The sequence below is a fragment of the Osmerus mordax genome, chromosome 2, assembly GCF_038355195.1.
Source record: "Osmerus mordax isolate fOsmMor3 chromosome 2, fOsmMor3.pri, whole genome shotgun sequence".
Classification (NCBI taxonomy): Eukaryota; Metazoa; Chordata; class Actinopteri; order Osmeriformes; family Osmeridae; genus Osmerus; species Osmerus mordax.
The window spans coordinates 7,497,462-7,516,437 of NC_090051.1; the positions used below are offsets into that span (position 1 = coordinate 7,497,462).

The window sequence follows — 18,976 nt, forward strand, 5'->3', positions numbered from 1 at the left end:
TCACAATCTATGTTTAAATTCTTGTGCCCTATAAAAGATGGTCCTCCGGCTTTCAGAGCTGAGAGAGACATGATTGAGACCTACGCCTGGTGTCGTGTTGTCATTTTATTGTCAGGGGTCTGGTTTTCTCTCCCAATCTGCAGATTGATAATACTTATTAAAATCCAGAACTCAACTGAACTTAGTCACTCTGTTTATGAAGAGACGGACAAAACACTTTCTTCATCAATACCTGCAAACTCAGAAGGGCTGAAAAAGGTGACACATTTTATACAGCCCCCCCCCCCCCAAAAATAAAATTAAAAAAACATTTATTAACACCACTGAACACAAAACAACCGTAAAACTGGTCGAGTTCTCTTATATACTTAAATACTCTTTTAACCTGGGCAGGTGTTTCGATCTAGCCTGGCTCTGCCCTCCTACGTACTTCCGCTCAATTTTCATTGTGCTTCTGTACTGTGTCTGGGCTTGAGGTATATTGGTATCCGGTAAACTTTTTACCGGTCAAATCAGCAAACAGAGGGAGTGGCTGAGAACGACGTTGATGTTGTGCGCTAGTTTGAGTTGTAGTTACGTAATGGCGGCGGAGAAAGATGCGAAGCCTTTCGGTCCGTTGTGGCAACGCTGCCGAATATCCAGAAGTTAAAGCCGGAGCAAGAACAATCCTTGCTGAGTTTTGTTGGTGGCCATGATGTTGTGGCCCTCCTCCCCACGGGGTTCGGGAAAAGTTTGATTTTCCAGCTACGGCAGCTAGCTCCGTTACAGTAGTGGTGAAGGAGTTGGCAAAGGCGAACGCTAGCGATTGGTTATGGCAGATCAGAGTGGCTCTGGGCAGATCCAATAGTTTTAAACTTAAGAGTACCCGCCTTCAAGGAAGTCAACGCTTGTCAATGGAGCAATGCCAGACCCTTGTTCATGACCCTACAAATGAAATGTATGAGGGTCTGGTTAGGACCAGGCTAATGTACGGTGTCCCTGAAGTGCAAATCACAACAGCAAATTAAAAAACGCAACAGCAAATCATAAAACACAACGGCAAATAGGAAAACAAAACGGCAAATAGGAAAACATGACAGCAAATAGGAAAACACGACAGCAAATATAAAAACACTTCAACAAATCATCAAACACAACAACATTAACTTCTACCGGAAAAGGTAGGGCCTATCTAGAAGAGGACGGACCCTCCTGATTGGACAGACGGACTGTCTCGTAGGAAGTAGAGCTATGAGCTAGCTACATGTAAGGTGGCTCAGACAGAACGGCCGATTAAAAAGGACACACTCCCATCGTAAATGTAGCGAACATACCATTGCCTATAGTTAACATAATGTCCCTGGCAAAAAAAAGTTGGGTTGCTGGAGTAACATTTAAGTGGAAATGGCCTGTTGGTAGAATCATTATCGTTTTGGCTGTTAATTTGAAAATGTGATCAACCCTAGTGGACTGTCTGTTTGGGATCTATTAGGTATCGAGTATCGAATCAGTATCATTTCAGTTTCAAGTATCGTTTCGGTATCGAGTATTGTGATACTAAACTTGGTATTGGTATCAAAGTCAACATTTTGGTATCGTGACTCTATTGTAATCTACTAACAAAACAATGTATTAATGTGGTGTAGATACATTATGAAGTATATGCAAGGTATAGACTCCGCTTCGACCCACAACTTCAACACACCGGCAAAAGTATATGCGACTAGCTATATTTATTACTTAAATTGGCATGAAGTGATATTGTGTGTTTGATTAGACTAAACATAAAACAAACTATTGTTAGTTTACCACTAGAACCTTCCAGTTTAGACAAGGCCGGATTATTTCCCCCTCTTCCTGCTTCTTTCACCTTTCCATTGTTCCAATTGTTAAATTTGTTATCCAACTCTAATTCTAAAACAATAACATATCCAGTAGTGTTCATTATATGTCCATTTACTTCAATAGATCATTGTGTATAATCTTTGAAACTACGTAATTTGTTCCCTCATGTTATCTGATATGGTCTACTCTTACAACAAATTCATTCCTTCAGAATACTGATTATTACATATTACCCATAAGGTTTCCTTGGTTCCTAAACCAAATATCAAGGTGATGCCCCGATAACTCAATACTTGATTATATATCAAGTATATCTATTCTGAAATAGGCTCATATTGAAACACTGCCCTTTGCACTACAATTTGAAAAAGTCTCAGATGTATCATGGGATTGTATTTTTATATTGTAATTTGCGGCAATTTATATTTTATTTTATTGTATATTTAATTATATTCTAATCCCACTTAGTACTGCTAGTTTATGTACCCTTAGTATAGATAGTCCACATATTTAAATTTTAGGTCCCTATATGTTTATTGTATGCACCTTCCTTCCAAAGCAAATTCCTTGTCTGTGCAAACTTTCATGGCGAACAAATCCCATTCTGATTCTGATTCTGACTCATGTGAAACACCAAACTTACCTACCACAATGCAACTCAGAAATATGTTTGTTGCCTGCTGAATACTGCTATTATGTAAAAAAAACTCTGATTGCATCTTTCAGCAAGTCTTTCTTGTTAATACTTGTAATTCTTGAATACATGACATGGTAAGGACACCACATGCAATGAAGACAGTGCAGAATTATTTCTTAGTTTCAATCTTGAATCTTCTACTATAGTTAGTCTAGCTCAAAATATTGCCTACTGCCATGTCTGCTCAAGGTAAGATAATGTAAACTCACCAAATACTTCTGAAGGATTCAAGAGTTCCAGTAGTCTTCCTCCTCTTTTAGTCTCATAGGTGGCAAAGCCGCCGTCTGTGTTTCTCATACTCAGCAACTACAACAGAAAATTATTTACTTTAGATAGCGTAGGGGACCCAAATGCGTTCCATTTCCAGGGACAGTGATGTGCAGTCCCTAATTTGATTATTTTTTGTTTATTGTTTGCATGGTGTCAGTTTGTTCCGAGTAGAACCAGACTCCCCACAAGGTACATAAAGTCCAGGGTGTGAAAATAAACGAAGGCCCCGTCCACACTAGCCCGGGTAAATTTAGAAACGCATACATTAGTCTGTGTTTGCACCTCCCGTCCACACTAATACGGCGTATTCGGACACTGAAAACTGAGCTTTTCGAATACGCTCCCCTAGCCGGAGACATTTGAAAACGCCGGGTTCGTGTAGTAGTGTGGACGGGGTCCAACGGAGCTTTTCAGATACGATGGCATTCAGTTGCCATGGCACTGGGGGTAGCTTGCGCTCTAGACTATAGCTATCATGTCAAGATGAACATGGAAGGTGAAAGAAATATGCTGCTCCATCTCTATAATTTATTTACCAGTTTAGTTAGTGTACTTCAGGTATTATCACTTAATAGATACGCGTTACTCCTACGCAGAAGGCGAGCGTTGTACTCGGTGTGCCTGAACGATAGGGGGACAAGTCAGAGAAGACGGTTTAAACCAAACATAGAGCGGCGATTCTGGGTGAGACCTGGCTGAACAGCTAGCTGGTGGGAAAATTTTAAATTATACAACACCAAATAGTATTGCCCGAGGAATATGTAAACAGAGCAGCGTGGCGGGAGGGAGGGGCAGGAGTGGCGTAACCATGACAACAATTGTCATGTACCCGTGGACGGCAAACATTTGGAACACGATATGAAAACGCTAGTGTGGACAGAGATCGTTTTCAATTAGAATACGCGTATTTGTATTTACCCGGGCTAGTGTGGACGGGGCCTAAATCTCACAAAGTATGCTCATTCTGTTATTCGACTTATTCAGAGTGAAATGTTCAGTGAAATCAACACTCTAGAACTGTTTGGCCTTCATTGTCATACAGATGTGGGCTCAGTGTCACTCACCACATTCACAGCATCATAGAGGCACTCTGAGTTGGCATCCTGACTTGTGATAGAAGGACAGAGCTCCTGAAGCAGCATCATTGACTTCAGCCCTTCTGCCGTACAGTCAGCTACAATCCAGCCACAGTCACGTGTACTAAAAGGGAACCCTCCCTAATACACACATCGACCAAGGACAAACATAAAGGATTTAGCCTACATTGAAACATAATCATCGAGTGACTCATGCATAAACACAAACCCATATATTATTTTACATCTGCAGATGCTGAATTATTAAACCACATACACTTCAAATGATTGTTAACAATGAAACTTGACCTTGTTCATCTGTCTGTAGTACTTCTGATATTGGGGAGGGTTGTCAGGTATCTGAAGACATTAGAAAACTGTCAGTTTCATCAGTTTCATGCAAAAACATTCCATAGCCATTATGTGTTTCTGTGTGTATGCTGTTTTAGAATGTGTCAACAGGTACAATAAATGTATTGAAGATCACAATAGGTAATGTAGTCAATGAAGCTTTTAGAGAACATAGAGGATGCGGAAAAGGAACCACAAAGGCACCGTGGTACCACTAATGGCAGGAATCCACTGACTGCAAAGCACCGAGAAGCACCCCACTGTTTAAATTGAGGCAGTTTTCACTAGAAGCACATTTCTCAGTGCCTGTCACCATAGCGTTTCTGCTCCTCTGCACTTTTGTCATCACATTTAAAGCTGACACAGTAGCCTACATAAACATGGCATAGGCTATACTTAGGCAAGGCTACTTTTTCCTACAACAGCCGATGCAACAGCTACTCAACATTTGTATTTTTGCTATTACGTACATGCAGGGGGTGCTACAACTCCCTGAAGGCCTAGGCTACTTCTCAATGACTTTGACTAACTTTGTGTCATCCATATTCCAGTATTCTCAGCCGGTTTGCAATGCAGGGGTTTGGTGTCTGAACTTTAGGATATGTGTACAATTAATGTGTTTTAAATGTGGTTCATTGATAAGAAACATGCTGGAACAACAACTTATGTTGTTTGCAGAAAGGGGAGATAATTAAGCTGAGTTTGTAGAAAGTTGAGAGGTTGTAAAGTTTTAGGAACTGTTGGGGGATTGTTTATGATAGGACAGTACTAACTATCTCTGAGGGTGATGACCCCACAATGGTAAGTTGACCATTTTGGATGGTCAACTTATGGACTTTTATGACTTCCTGACTTACCGAGAATTGCAGCATGAGCTTATCACCTGGGGGTAAGGAGCTTTGGGACAGCAGGTTCTGAGGCTATGTTGTTTCAACTATGATTGTATTGTTTTAGGAGTGAGCCAATGAAAGGAAGAGACTAAAAACAGATGCATGTCTGTTCTCTAGTCCAGGAGATCATTGTGTTAGAGAATATGACTGATGTTTATATTGATTAACTGTTGCCGATACCGATACGAATATTTGGTGATCAGATATAAATCAGATATTAACTACTTACTAACCTCGACCGTTCAGTCATGCCTGGAAATATCAAACTCAGGCAAAGTCGAAGTCGATATTGTTGTTCAGCTCTCAAGTCTTCTCACAGTGTGTTTCAGGTGTTGCCTATAGCAACCAATCTGAAATCTGAGCAACCAAACCTAGCAATCTGCCTAGCGCTTGTCGTTTTTCTCTCTGTGTTCACACTTTTCTGCTCTTTTAGAAAGTTAATAATTTTCTCGTTGTTGTTGATGCCTCTATTGTCATCTGGATAGTAAAACTCCTCGATATCGCTCATTTTGAATATGACGTCAGAGGGCAAGAAGTATCTGCATTAGACCTCAGATGACGTCAGAGGGCAATAAGTATCCGTACCAGACCGCAGACCGGCGAGGAGGTCAATACACGGCTGGCATGACTACCCATTAGCCAATCAGAACGCTCGTACTGTCGTTGCCATATAATAATCCTATATATCGGCCGATACATATTTTTTAAATCCAGAAACGCGTAACAAAACAAACAGATTTCCCTAACATTAGTTAGCCTCCCTGGGAAAATCTATTCAGGGGTTCTGAAGAGGAGGGGCCATAACCTATATGGACAGAATTTCTAGGCGCAGCCTAGAAATTGAGGGGGTCCGGTTTGGTGACCTCAGGATCGGGTCGCTGCTTTTTGCAGATGATGTGGTCCTGTTGGCTTCATCGGGCCATGACCTTCAGCTCTCACTGGAGCGAATGCGAAGCGGCTGGGATGGGAATCAGAACCTCCAAATCTGAGGCCATGGTTATCGACCGGAAAAGGGTGGAGTGCAATCTCCGGGTTGGGGAGGAGATCTTGTCCCAAGCGGAGGAGTTCAAGTATCTCGGGGTCTTGTTCACGAGTGAGGGAAGGATGGAGCGTGAGATCGACAGGCGGATCGGTGTGGCGTCCGCAGTGATGCGGGCTCTGCATCGGTCCGTCGTGGTGAAGAAGGAGCTGAGTCGAAAGGCGAAGCTCTCTATTTACCAGGCGATCTACGTTACTATCTTCACCTATGGTCACGAACTGTGGGTAGTGACCGAAAGAACGAGATCGCGAATACAAGCGGCCGAAATGAGTTTTCTCCGCAGGGTGTCCGGGCTCTCCTTTAGAGATAGGGTAAGAAGCTCGGTCATCCGGGAGGGGCTCAGACTAGAACCGCTGCTCCTCCACGTCGAGAGAATGTAATGTGTTTTTGAGTTAATGTAATGTCGTTTCCCATTTGGGGGAGCGTGTCCTTGTATTGGGGGGAGGTGAGAAAGTCATCCTATTTGGGGGGGGAGTTGACTCGTATTTGGGGGGAGTGTTTTCATTTGGGGGATGCACTCATGTTAGTGGGTGTGATTTGCACTTCAGGGCCACCGTAGTCCTCACTAAAATAATATGATAATGCAGTTTAAAAATAAACTTGTTTGTTTTATTGTCACAACAGAACAGAGAAACATCAAAATATATTAAAGTTATGATAAATACAATTTATAAAAATATAAACTTAAGATATGAAACTTAAAGTCCTTTGAACAGGGACATTGTAGAGTGCCCTCTGGTGGACAAACTATGCAACGCCAACATGGTTGAAGGGTGTTTCGTCCGTTTTAATTTAATTTTTTAAATATTCATTTATCTGTATATATTTCTATGTGTATATATATCTATATATATATATTTTTTTTACTTCAATATTGTCTTTATATGATATTTGACTGTAAGAGTATCTTGGGTTTATATATATTAGGGTGGGCATAGATTATTTTTTTAATTCTAGATTAATCTCACTGTAATCTTGGCGTTAATCTAGATTAATCTAGATTAAAATGGCTCATTTGAATTACGCCGAAGGCATTCAGAATATGTGTGCTACCCAAATAATGACTAAAAATAAGTCTTTGAGAACGGGTTTCTCAAGCCAGGTGGCGCCTTAGACCAGGAGCTCATCTCCTGTTTCCAAAATGCATCACAAACTGCTTGAGAAAGCTGTTCTACTATGATAATTGGTGATGAAAATAAATTATGTTCAATAAGAGGTACTTGTGTTTATTAACTGTTTATTAGATTAGTTAGCTTGGCTGATGCTGTGCTGACGGGCTTGCCTCGGTTGCACTCAAACATTGTAGTTTGACGACGACTCTTCCCCTGCGCTACATCAGTGCTTGGCCCGGCATCTTCCACATTAGCTAAGGGATGCTTTGCGTTTAGGTGGTATTTGAGACTGGAAGAACTCCTACAGTAAACTAATTCCGGATAGCACAAGGTGCAAACAACCTTAGTCTTGTCAAGGTTTCCATTGGGAAGCTTCTTAAAAATACATTTTCCCTGAAGCAAACCAGGCGGCTTCACAGCTGCATCCATGTTAGCACGTCACGTTTGATGTGATAATTTCATACACAAGGCATACACACAGGTTCGAAGACTCGTTCTCTCCCCCTACAGTGCAATTCGGCTAGGTATACATCCGCGCTAAAATATCAAGGTGAAAGTCATCATAGCTTGCGCAGTATAGACCCAGCTCCCTGGGTCTATACTTTGAGAATAGATAAACGGCAATATTTTTTTTATCGCCCGATAAGAGCCCCACGTTAACGCAGCGCATTAACGCCGATAACGGCCCACCACTAATATATATACTTGAATGTTTGTTCACTTTTGTTCTTGCAATAAAATTTTTTTTAAATCATTTATCGGCCATTATAAATGCCGATACCGATGGTTTGGAAAATGCCTAATATCGGCCGATAATATTGGTCGGGCTCTAGCCTACACCATCATAAATCTTTTTTGTTTTTTATTGATCAGATATAGATTTTATGAGTTTTTATTGGGGGAAACACATGAATTGTCGTTTGTTACCTGTGTTGTGTAGTTACGTCTGTAGCTTAAAGGCAGAATAGGCAGGTTTTGTGAACCTAGCAATTTTTGCTTGAGTTTGAAAGGATTCAAACCAAAATATCCCACTCCCTTAAAAGCCTCTGCAAAACACATGAACTACTGCCTGACTACTGCCGGGAGGCAGACAGACAAATAGCCCGTCCAATTATTACATTCGGTCCGAATGCTAACCAATAATTAGTGCTGGTCTGACCTTAATGATTGGTCGTGTTTATTACAGTCCTGCGATGCCCACAGATATCGGATTTATTTAATTTTACCTACCCTACCTGTTATATAGGGTGATTACTGGTAAATTGCATATAAAGTATTATTTCTGAAAGTGTCCCAAAGTATATCAAATTTGCAAGCGGCTTGCGTAAAAAAATCTATCACATGCCGAAACAATCGCTGCAGAAAGCAAGCCAGGGGCAGAGCTTCGCAATGCTTCACAGCCTGTGGACAAGGTCCAATTGGTTGAAGTGGGTGCTGAAAGGAATATGGCTACACTTCAAGGGTTTTCGTGGCACTTCACAGCCAGTGGATTCCTGTCGTAAAGGCCAGGATCCACTACAGTGTTGTTTTTTCACTTAAATTCACCTGCTTCGCTCCCCGCTAGTGGCTTCATGAGAATAATGGGTGTGGAGGTGGGCCTACCAGATACTTCCTTGTGCTAGCTGTGTTATGCTAGCTAGTTTTGTTGGCTCTGATATTGCTCATCTACAAATGCAAATGCATAGGACTTACTAATGTAAACAGAGCTACAAATGTGTGCTGTGTGTTTTTCTTAAATATTGGAACAGGGAATGTGATGCGGCAATTATACAATCAAAGCAATACTCATCTAGGGGAGTCAGGTGGCTGGGCGGTTATGGAATCGGGCTAGTAATCAGAAGGTTGCCGGTACGACTCTCGGCCGTGAAAAAATTACGACTAGGTCGAAAGTCAACTAGGACTATCCACTGCAGGTACCCTGTATAAGAGGGTGCCAGCCTGCTGCTCATTCTCCCAAAACTATTGAAAACAGCCAGGTTGAAATAAGGCGAGCTGGGCTAGCAACCCTATGGAGCTCTGATCCATTCATAGAACTGGAGTTATCTCCATTACCATTATTCTACATCGTGGAGTTCTGCCCCATAGGGGGGCTCTGCACTTAGTGGTTTTGGCAGATCGAGCGAGGCCAGGTATACTTCTGACAAGACCAGGTCCTAAGACGCAGAATTTCATTGGGGCATCCAAAGGTACGTCTTCCATGTTTACAAGTCAAATATGACAAAAACAATGGCCACCACTCAAGAGTAGTCACCATAAGGGGCCAGCTCGAAGTGACACACCCGCAGCACCAGCTGAGGATAGAGTGAGCAAAGGAAGAGGAGGAGACGTCCATCAGGAAATATTGTATATTGGGTGAGGGTGACGACAATGGCACTGTCTCACAGATCTCCTCCACTACAACGCTACCGAAGTCGCAACTGTGGTGGAATGAGCCCTAATGCCAGGTGGCACGGGACATTGTGAAATAAATTATGGTCATATGTACAATGAATGGGTTTTAAAAGAAGTTAACAGTTGGTTAAGAAGCTTGATACAATGAATGTTGATTCAACTCCATTTGGTAGAGATGCCATTTGCAGTTTTATGACACCTAACTAGGAAACGTAAAGTATAGAGACGGGAAGTCTAGAGACGGGACGTCTGGGTGACCTGGGAGAGTTCTTGTCACCTGGGGAGAAGAAGCAGTTGGTCTGAAGACATGTGGATGTGGATTCAACTGTATTGTTCTAAAGGACGATTTATACTACTCCGTTTTCACTGACACGGACACAGGGAACGCCCTTCTCCGATGTGAAACGCCCTCTCCGAGCCCCTCGTGGAGCTCTACGTGCACCTCCTGATTTTCCTGACTATCCGTCTGTCATTTTACGGATACCCCTTGGCTGTGATTGGTCCGTATTAAGAACCGCTTGCGTCAGGGGCGGGGTTGCCGTGACCAACAAGACGAACAGAATCCTTTAACTGCCATTGCTGTAAGTTTACAATTCATATTTCAGCTAAACAGTACATGTAAATCAGCATCTGAATTAAAATGTGACGAGATATGGGCAGTGTAGTTGCTGAAAATTTGCTTATTTTATTGATGAAACGGCTAATTTGTAAATTTGCTCCGACTTTTCAATAACCTAGCTAGCATCGCAGTGCAGCACCACCTACTCTTCTGGCAGTGAATTGTTTTCAGCACCCACAGCCTTCGGAGTACTATAAATTCAACCAATCCGTCCGACTCCGTCCGTCTGTCCGTAATGGAGTCGGAGAAGTATAATTCTGCCTTAAGAAGAGGGGGTTGTGGTTGTTTTAAGATACTGTGTGACAAGGACTAGGTGGAGACGCAAGGTCTGGTGACCATTTGCTCGACACCTATGTGAAGGAGCTTTTACGACCCCAGGACCGGAGATCCTGTTGTTATGTTGTTGTGCAGGGTTGATGTCGTAAACATGTACACACGTAAACACGCACACATGCGCGCCAGGTCTATGCAAGGGAGCCAATGAAAGAAGAGCCATGGAACATTTGCATGCCTTTGTTTTAACCAATGACTGTCAAGAGCGGGTCTGTTTAAATAGCTAGCTAGCGCAACATGCTAGCAGACAAAACTTTGTAGCACAATGGCGTGTGATGTTTTTGTCTCCTTGTGGGCCGGCCGCAAGCAATAAAGCTTTCTTAAACTTGTTCACCGACTGACTGTGCAATGCTTGATAGATTAATATTTCTCACAGACAGAGACAAGACCAAGACTTTGAGGGGTCCACAGACCAAGTCAAGGCCAAGGCCATGTAAAAATTTCCCTGGCCCCCCCTGTGGCTCCCCTGAGCTGACAGAATTTTTATTTTACACTTTGTTTTTCTTCTTCTAGTAGTCATCATGAAACGAGGAAGGGACATTGCAGCCTTTTTTGCCCTAGTAAATAAAAAAGTGAGAGAAACATATCAAGGTATTGATAGAGCTGAGGAGCTGGAAGAGGGAGAGCCAGAGCCGTTTGTATGATTTTAATGTAAAGCAAAATTAAAGTATTTAATGTTTAAATATCATTTGTTTCCGTTTTTTAATGTGCCCCTCTGATTGAACACTGCCCCCCCCCCCCCCCCCTTGGCCCCCCCAGTAAAATTTGTCTAGAACCACCACTGGTTGAGAATTAAGGGTTAAACTTGTCCCACTATATACAATTAATGGACGAGGCGCAGACATATGGAGGTAAGTTTTCTGCCAAGTTAAGTGCTGTATCGAGTTATACAGAGTTTAATGCCACCTAACAGCCAAGTTGGTGTCCCGCCCCCCCCCGCCCCCCCCCCCCGGAACACCAACTCCCAGTGGTCCCCCTTTAACAGTCTGGGTACAACACATACATTGCTACATCACGGGTGTACACTGCGATTTACACTTGTCGAACCCGTTTAACATTTGTGTAACAGATTTTATGTTTGTGGAATGGGACTTTTTTTTACGGTTTTACATTTGTGACATACTCTGGTGAAAAGGGGCGGTTTTCGGCATGGGTCAATTCTCCGTTTTTTTCAGACAGGGTGTAATTGTTTTTGTGTTAATCATTAAGCGCCAAGCGCCGTTCATTTCACCGCAGTGAAAAGAAAAGTATATCAAATTCCAGGATCCTGCTTTCTTGACTTCTTAGATATGGGTGTTTTATCACCCAGTTTTTTTTTTTTTTTTTATCGCACAGGGAAAAGCTAGTTTACAGCTTTTTTCCTCCTGTTTCTGTTGCATTGCTGCCAGCGGCACATTCAGCCATTTTGGCCCTGCCTTACAAGACTGCGATTCAATTTTCTATCAGCAGATGTGGTATGTGTTTCGTAGCACAAATATTTAATTCAGACTGTTATAACCTAAATAATATTTATAGGAATAGCAAACAATTGCTTGTAGCTCAATGACACAGTGGCGAAATGTACGCACAATTTGCATAGAATTGGCCTTGCTCCTCTTGCTCTGTGGCCTAAACTGCTACTGTGGATTCTCACCTGGGTGACCATAAGGAACTGGTAGGCCTGTCTAAGGCAGTTTGAAAGCTTGGGGTTGTTCTGGGCTCCTGCCTAAAAGAAAACACATGCTTCAACAACCAGAAATATGCATAAAATAGTTTGCACTAGGCTATATTAAAAACATAATTTCAAAACAAATACACCATCAATTGCCATTGATGCCATAAAATAAATTCAATGGTTGCATTTTTAGAGTCCATTTTAGATTTTTGTCTTAAAGAGGTCAAGTTGATATCAATACATCACCTCTAAGAAGGCCTGTACTGCAAAAGTTGTGTCCCATAGCTGTGATCCATTGGTTCCCTTTGAAACATCATGCAAATAAGGGTGAGGCATACAAAAAGGGTGAGTATACTGGAGGAATGTGGCAAAGTGTTTGAATATCAAATAAACAAAATCAATAAAGATTTGACTCTATGATTTAATAATTGCATACCTGCATTTTCATACCATCCAAACCCAACCTAAACAATTGAAGGCCATTTGTTAGTTTGTGAGTTCTTAACAGTAAAATTCTGCTGAATTTGTTTAAGTTCCGTTTGTAAACATGTACATTGTTTAAAGAGTTTAATGGAGTAGAGACTGATTTTGATTGACCACAGGTCCGCTTAACACCTCCCATGTGTAAATAATTTAGCTTTCGAGGCTTATGACCACATACATGGCTTGATGAATCTGGCCAATACATACCCACAATTGGATGTAGTTCAGGCTATTCACCTTGTTATCTCTTTCTCTATTCACGTTTATCGCTGAGCTTGCCTGCACACTATCCAGCACACATCTAAAGGCCACCACACACGGGTGGAGGGGGGAGGTGGAGTCAAATCAATTCTGAATAGGTCTATATAGGTGGCAAATAGTTTCTGCATAGGTAGGTCTATTTCAATATATATATATATATATATCAGTGTTTCCCATACCATTATATTGGGGGGGCCGCCCCCCCAACGGCACCCCCCACCCGCCAAGGAAGGTCAAGTTCAGAATTTAAAAAAATTATATATTTTTTATATATATTTTTTTTTTATATATATATATATAGCGCCAGATCACAAAATAAGTCATTTAAGGTTACCTTTCCTATACAACAGGTCTATAGCTTGCTCTTTTATTAAACAAACTAAATGGCCTCATGTTATTTATCTTATTTACATGACGGCATGTCATTTCTGTCTCTACATGGTTGCCTGCAAATCGCCTGTCGTATGTGGAGGCCTTAAGGTAACAGTGTTGTTCAATCACAAGGTAACCAGACTAGATTGACCAGATGTTGGGTGTATCAGTTTTGTCTCACACTGTGGGGTTGGAACTACCATTATGTATTTGTGATTATGCACACCTCAACTGCAGTCCCATTCATAATATAATGTGGGAATTAATTTTGGAATGACTGACCAGAGGTAGTCTGGAATTCTGGCCACATGCTCTTGGAAGGCAGAGGAAAATGGTCCGTCCACATGCCAGCGCACAAGCATGTTGATAACCTTGGAGATCTAAGGGGGAGACAACAAGGTCAATCATGGTGTAGGGGGTTAAATATTGGCCAAACAACCAAAACTAATTCCCCTATGGTTAAAGGAAGATGGGAAACTGAACAGTGTATTAGCATGAACCAAATAATGGCAATACAAATAGAACTAGAGAGGATACAATTTCTGGGGAAATTGTAGGGTGTGCTTGCTTGCGTCGGTTGCACAGGGGTCTGTATATTTTATATAAAAATGCATCGGGCCTACTTATTATTTATAAAGATTACATAGATTTAAAAGCATCTTTTTTTTGCTGCTCATTTACAACTCAAAATACGAGTGAAGTGTAGAATGAAATATGATGTCTTCTCATTTCCCCTGCAAGAGGCAGCTGACAGGCTGAATCAAAACAAATACATTTGGCAGACCGGTGTAAAAATGGACCTAATCTCTATGACTTAAACGTCCTTTTAAGTTTTCCCTTCTCGTGATATTTTCAGGAATTTAGCCTACTCATATTGCATTCATTCATGAATAAAGAACCCCCTTTGAAGATTATTCTACGACGTTACCGGCAGAAGATAGAATCGCGATTCAAACAGTACCATCTGCTAACTGAAAATATGCCCCCCAAAACGTAAATAAGCTTGACATTTATTTAGTGGAAAATCGCTCATTCATAAAAAGCTCACTGGTAGCGATCATTGTCAGTAACAACGCAAAATGCGATATAAGGGGAGTGTCGAACATGTTCTGTCGCCGTTTGACTTCCTACAGCTGTGTAGATGTTTTTGTAGTGTCTCGCGTAGGCTACAGCGTTGCAGTGATACACTGGATTGAAACCACAGGTAATGATAATTTCACCCACAAGTCGTTTACTTGTAATCTAATGTCATAATAAATCCTACAACGAAAATGTATATGTGAGGAATGTTTATTTTAACGATTGAAAACAGATACATCATAGACCACTGTAGTATGTGTTGCCCGGGCAACACAGGCTAATGTCATGATGCTAATACTTCAGTGAAATAGTAGACTACTGTTTCCGAAAGTAGATGTACTTCCTTAATAATATCAGCTTATATTGTACATTACACATCACAATTGTGTGTCATATCACAAAGTAAAATGAGTAAATAGTTATCACCCTGGCCTCTTTTTTTGTGGCGTTTCTGCAGCTGCCTTGCAGTAAAGCTATAGTTAGCCTAGCTATCCCCCAAGTTAACAGATGCGAAACGAATGTTCTGCCAAAGGTAGTCACGCGTGTTTTCGTGACATTAGTGCAGACCGGTGTAAAAATTGACCTAATCTCTATGATTTAAACGTCATTTAAAGTTTTTCCCTTCTCATGATATTTTCAGGCATTTAGCCTACTCATATTGCATTCATTCATGAATAAACAACCCCTTTGAATATTATTCTACGACGTTACCCGGCAGTAGAAGATGGAATCGCGATTCAAACGGTACCATCTGCTAACTGAAAATATGCCCCCCAAAACGTAAATAAGCTTGACATTTATTTAGTGGAAAATTGCTCATTCATAAAAAGCTCACTGGTAGCGATCATTGTCAGTAACAACGCAAAATGCGATATAGCCCTGTGTGGAGAAGCTGCCCCGGTAAATTGTACTACTACGGTACAGTACTAGACTACTGCTGTGTTCGTCTTGGTAGCGATTGCGTTGGTTGAATTGGATTTAACGTTCCGTTGTACGGTTTAGGCTGAAATTAATTATTTTCATGAACAGATTGACAACGTTTAGGCTGTGGCAATGAAGTTCAGGTTAGTAGTTAGATAGACTTTTGATTTAAGTAAGGGGAGTGCCGAACATTTTCTGTCGCCGTTTGACTTCCTAAACAGCTGTGTACTGTAGCTAGATGTTTTTGTAGTGTGTCTCGCGTAAGCTACAGCGTTGCAGTGAGCTACACTGGTTTAAAACCACAGGTAATGGTAATTTCACCAACAAATCGTTTACTAATGTCATAATAAATCCTACAACGAAAATGTATATGTGAGGAATGTTTATTTTAACGATTGAAAACAGATACATCATAGACCACTGTAGTATGTGTTGCCCGGGCAACACAGGCTAATGTCATGATGCTAATACTTCAGTGAAATAGTAGACTACTGTTTCCGAAAGTAGATGTACTTCCTTAATAATATCAGCTTATATTGTACATTACACATCACAATTGTGTGTCATATCACAAAGTAAAATGAGTAAATATTTATCACCCTGGCCTCTTTGCTTGTGGCGTTTCTGCAGCTGCCTTGCAGTAAAGCTATAGTTAGCCTAGCTATCCCCCAAGTTAACAGATGCGAAACGAATGTTCTGGCAAAGGTAGTCACGCGTGTTTTCGTGACGTTAGTGACGTAGTGACGTTAGTAACGTCAGTGACTGTGGCTAGCAAATTAGCTACCGTTAGCTTCACTTTTCGCCACAAAAACTTAACCTACGCCCAAACCATGCAACGGAACGTAAATTCCAATAGAAGCAACTCAATCGCTACCAAGACGAAACTTTTGACACCTACGTTGTCTATGTAGGCCAAGTATTTACTGAGTTTTAGAAAAAAATAAAAAATAAAAAAAAAAATAATAATATATATGTGAGAGAACAAAGGTTGAGAGCACACCCAACTAGAGAGGGTACAATTTCTGGGGAAATTGTAGGGTGTGCTTGCTTGCTTGCGTCAGTTGCACAGGGGTCCGTTTTTTAATGACATTTTTACAACTGATATTTGGTATATTTTATATAAAAATACATAGGGCCTACTTATAATTTATAAAGATTACATAGATTTAAAAGCATCTTTTTTTGATGCTCAGAACTGCTCTTTTTCAGAGCTCCTATCAAATTGGGAGCCTATCAATTCGACGTGTGAGCGTATTCTTTTGTTTTCTGATTGATTATTTACAACTCAAAATACGAGTGAAGTGTAGAATGAAATATGATGTCTTCTCATTTCCCCTGCAAGAGGCAGCCTCATAGCCGAATTAACAAATACATTTGGCAGACCGGTGTAAAAATTTACCTAATCTCTATGACTTAAACGTCCTTTTAAATTTTCCCTTCTCGTGATATTGCAGGCATGTAGCCTACTCATATTGCATTCATTCATGAATAAAGAACCCCCTTTGAAGATTATTCTACGACGTTACCGGCAGTAGAAGATGGAATCGCGATTCAAACAGTACCATCTGCTAACTGAAAATATGCCCCCCAAAACGTAAATAAGCTTGACATTTATTTAGTGGAAAATTGCTCATTCATAAAAAAGCTCACTGGTAGCTCATTGTCAGTAACAACGCAAAATGCGATATAGCCCTGTGTGGAGAAGCTGCCCCACTAAATTCTACTACAGTACAGGACTAGACTACTGCTGTGTTCGTCTTGGTACCGTAGCGATTAAGTTGGTTGAATTCGATTTAACGTTCCGTTGTACGGTTTAGGCTAAAATTAATTATTAATTTTTATTAATTATTTTCTTGAACAGATTGACAAAGTTTAGGCTGAGGCAATGAAGTTCAGGTTAGTAGTCAGATAGTTTCACCTATTGAAAGACTTGATTTAAGTAAGGGGAGCCGTTTGACTTCCTAAACAGATGTTTTTGTAGTGTGTCTCGCGTAGGCTACAGCATTGCAGTGAGCAACACTGGTTTGAAACCACAGGTAATGATAATGTCACCAACAAATCGTTACTTGTAATGTAATGTCATAATAAATCCTACAACGAAAATGTATTTGTGAGGAATGTTTATTTTAACGATTGAAAACAGATGCATTGCATTGACCACTGTAGTATGTGTTGCCCGGGCAACAGAGGCTAATGTCATGATGCTAATGCTTCAGTGAAATAGTAGACTACCGTTTCCGAAAGTAGATGTGGGCCTACTTCCTTAATAATATCAGCTAATATTGTACATTACATTTCACAATTGTGTTTCACATCAAGTAAAATGAGTAAATAGTTATCACCCTGGCCTCTTTACATTTACATTTTAGTCATTTAGCAGACGCTCTTATCCAGAGCGACTTACAGTAAGTACAGGGACATTCCCCCGAGGCAAGTAGGGTGAAGTGCCTTGCCCAAGGATACAACGTCAGCTGGCATGACCGGGAATCGAACTGGCAACCTTCGGATTACTAGTCCGACTCCCTCACCGCTCAGCCACCTGACTCCCCTACCTATCTTTACCTGTGGCGTTTCTGCAGCTGCCTTGCAGTAAAGCTATAGTTAGCCTAGCTATCCCCCAAGTTAACAGATGCGAAACGACTATTCTGCTACAGGTAGTCACGCGTGTTTTCGTGACGTAGTGACGTTAGTAACGTCAGTGACTGTGGCTAGCAAATTAGCCACCGTTAGCTTCACTTTTCGCCACAAAAACTTAACTTGAGCCTAAACCATGCAACGGAACGTAAATCCCAATAGAAGCAACTCAATCGCTACCAAGACGAAACTTTTGACACCTAGATTGTCTATGTAGGCCAAATATTGACTGAGTTTTAGGGGGGCGAAAATAAACAATAATAAATATATATGTGAGAGAACAAAGGTTGTGCTCTCGCCGAAGGCTTGAGCACACCCAATTACAGTTATTTGACTCTATGGGTTAAATCAGAGCAAGAATGGTCAAAGTAAGGTTACATGAAATATACATTTAATGACATTGCAAATGAATGAAATTAATTACAAGGCAAACATGTTACAAAATGAAAGTTAACTCTTACCTACGCTACCATGATTATTGTAAATCAGAGAGACAGCAAGAGCTGAGCAAGGAGAATGAGCACAAGGACAAGACAGAACTGCGGAGAAGGTCTCAGGAGATGAAGAATCCACAGGACAATGCATTAAAATTGCCTTTATACACAAGACCAACCAATCAGACCAAATCTTTACACAATGGGGTGTGAGAGCCATCAAGTAGAGTCTGTCCAGAAACTCCCAACTTTAGCATATGAGAGGTGGGGCCAGGTTGACACCCACCCTTACAATGGCATCACAATCACTCCCAACTCACTATTTACAAGCATGAAGCATGCACTGCTCTTAATGACGCAAAGATGTTTCAGAGTGAACCTGTCAAATATACTGTGATCTTTTCAAATTTTCGTATGCTTTTATTTGAAAGGTAAAGTACAGGCTTGTATAAGCTATTTCAAAATCCATTCCTTAATAAAGATTTGGGTCTGGGTAAAAACCAACTGAAGGCATGGATTGTTACCCCTAATAATG

General features: G+C 41.0%; 1 protein-coding gene across 6 annotated transcripts in view; it reads right to left on the minus strand.

The window, feature by feature from the left end:
- The window catches only part of lss (lanosterol synthase (2,3-oxidosqualene-lanosterol cyclase)), a 79,796-nt gene that overhangs the window by 20,924 nt on the left and 39,896 nt on the right, over positions 1 to 18,976 (minus strand). For 5 of the 6 annotated variants that reach the window (XM_067262018.1, XM_067262017.1, XM_067262016.1 and 2 more), the window contains exons 10-16: positions 13,655 to 13,752; positions 12,693 to 12,720; positions 12,503 to 12,559; positions 12,236 to 12,307; positions 4,177 to 4,227; positions 3,856 to 4,008; positions 2,731 to 2,827 (exon numbers count right to left, since the gene is read on the minus strand). In XM_067262018.1, coding sequence (XP_067118119.1) covers positions 2,731 to 2,827; positions 3,856 to 4,008; positions 4,177 to 4,227; positions 12,236 to 12,307; positions 12,503 to 12,559; positions 12,693 to 12,720; positions 13,655 to 13,752 — 556 coding nt within the window. The remainder of the gene's footprint in view (positions 1 to 2,730; positions 2,828 to 3,855; positions 4,009 to 4,176; positions 4,228 to 12,235; positions 12,308 to 12,502; positions 12,560 to 12,692; positions 12,721 to 13,654; positions 13,753 to 18,976) is intronic. The other variant, XM_067227545.1, reaches the window with a different exon arrangement.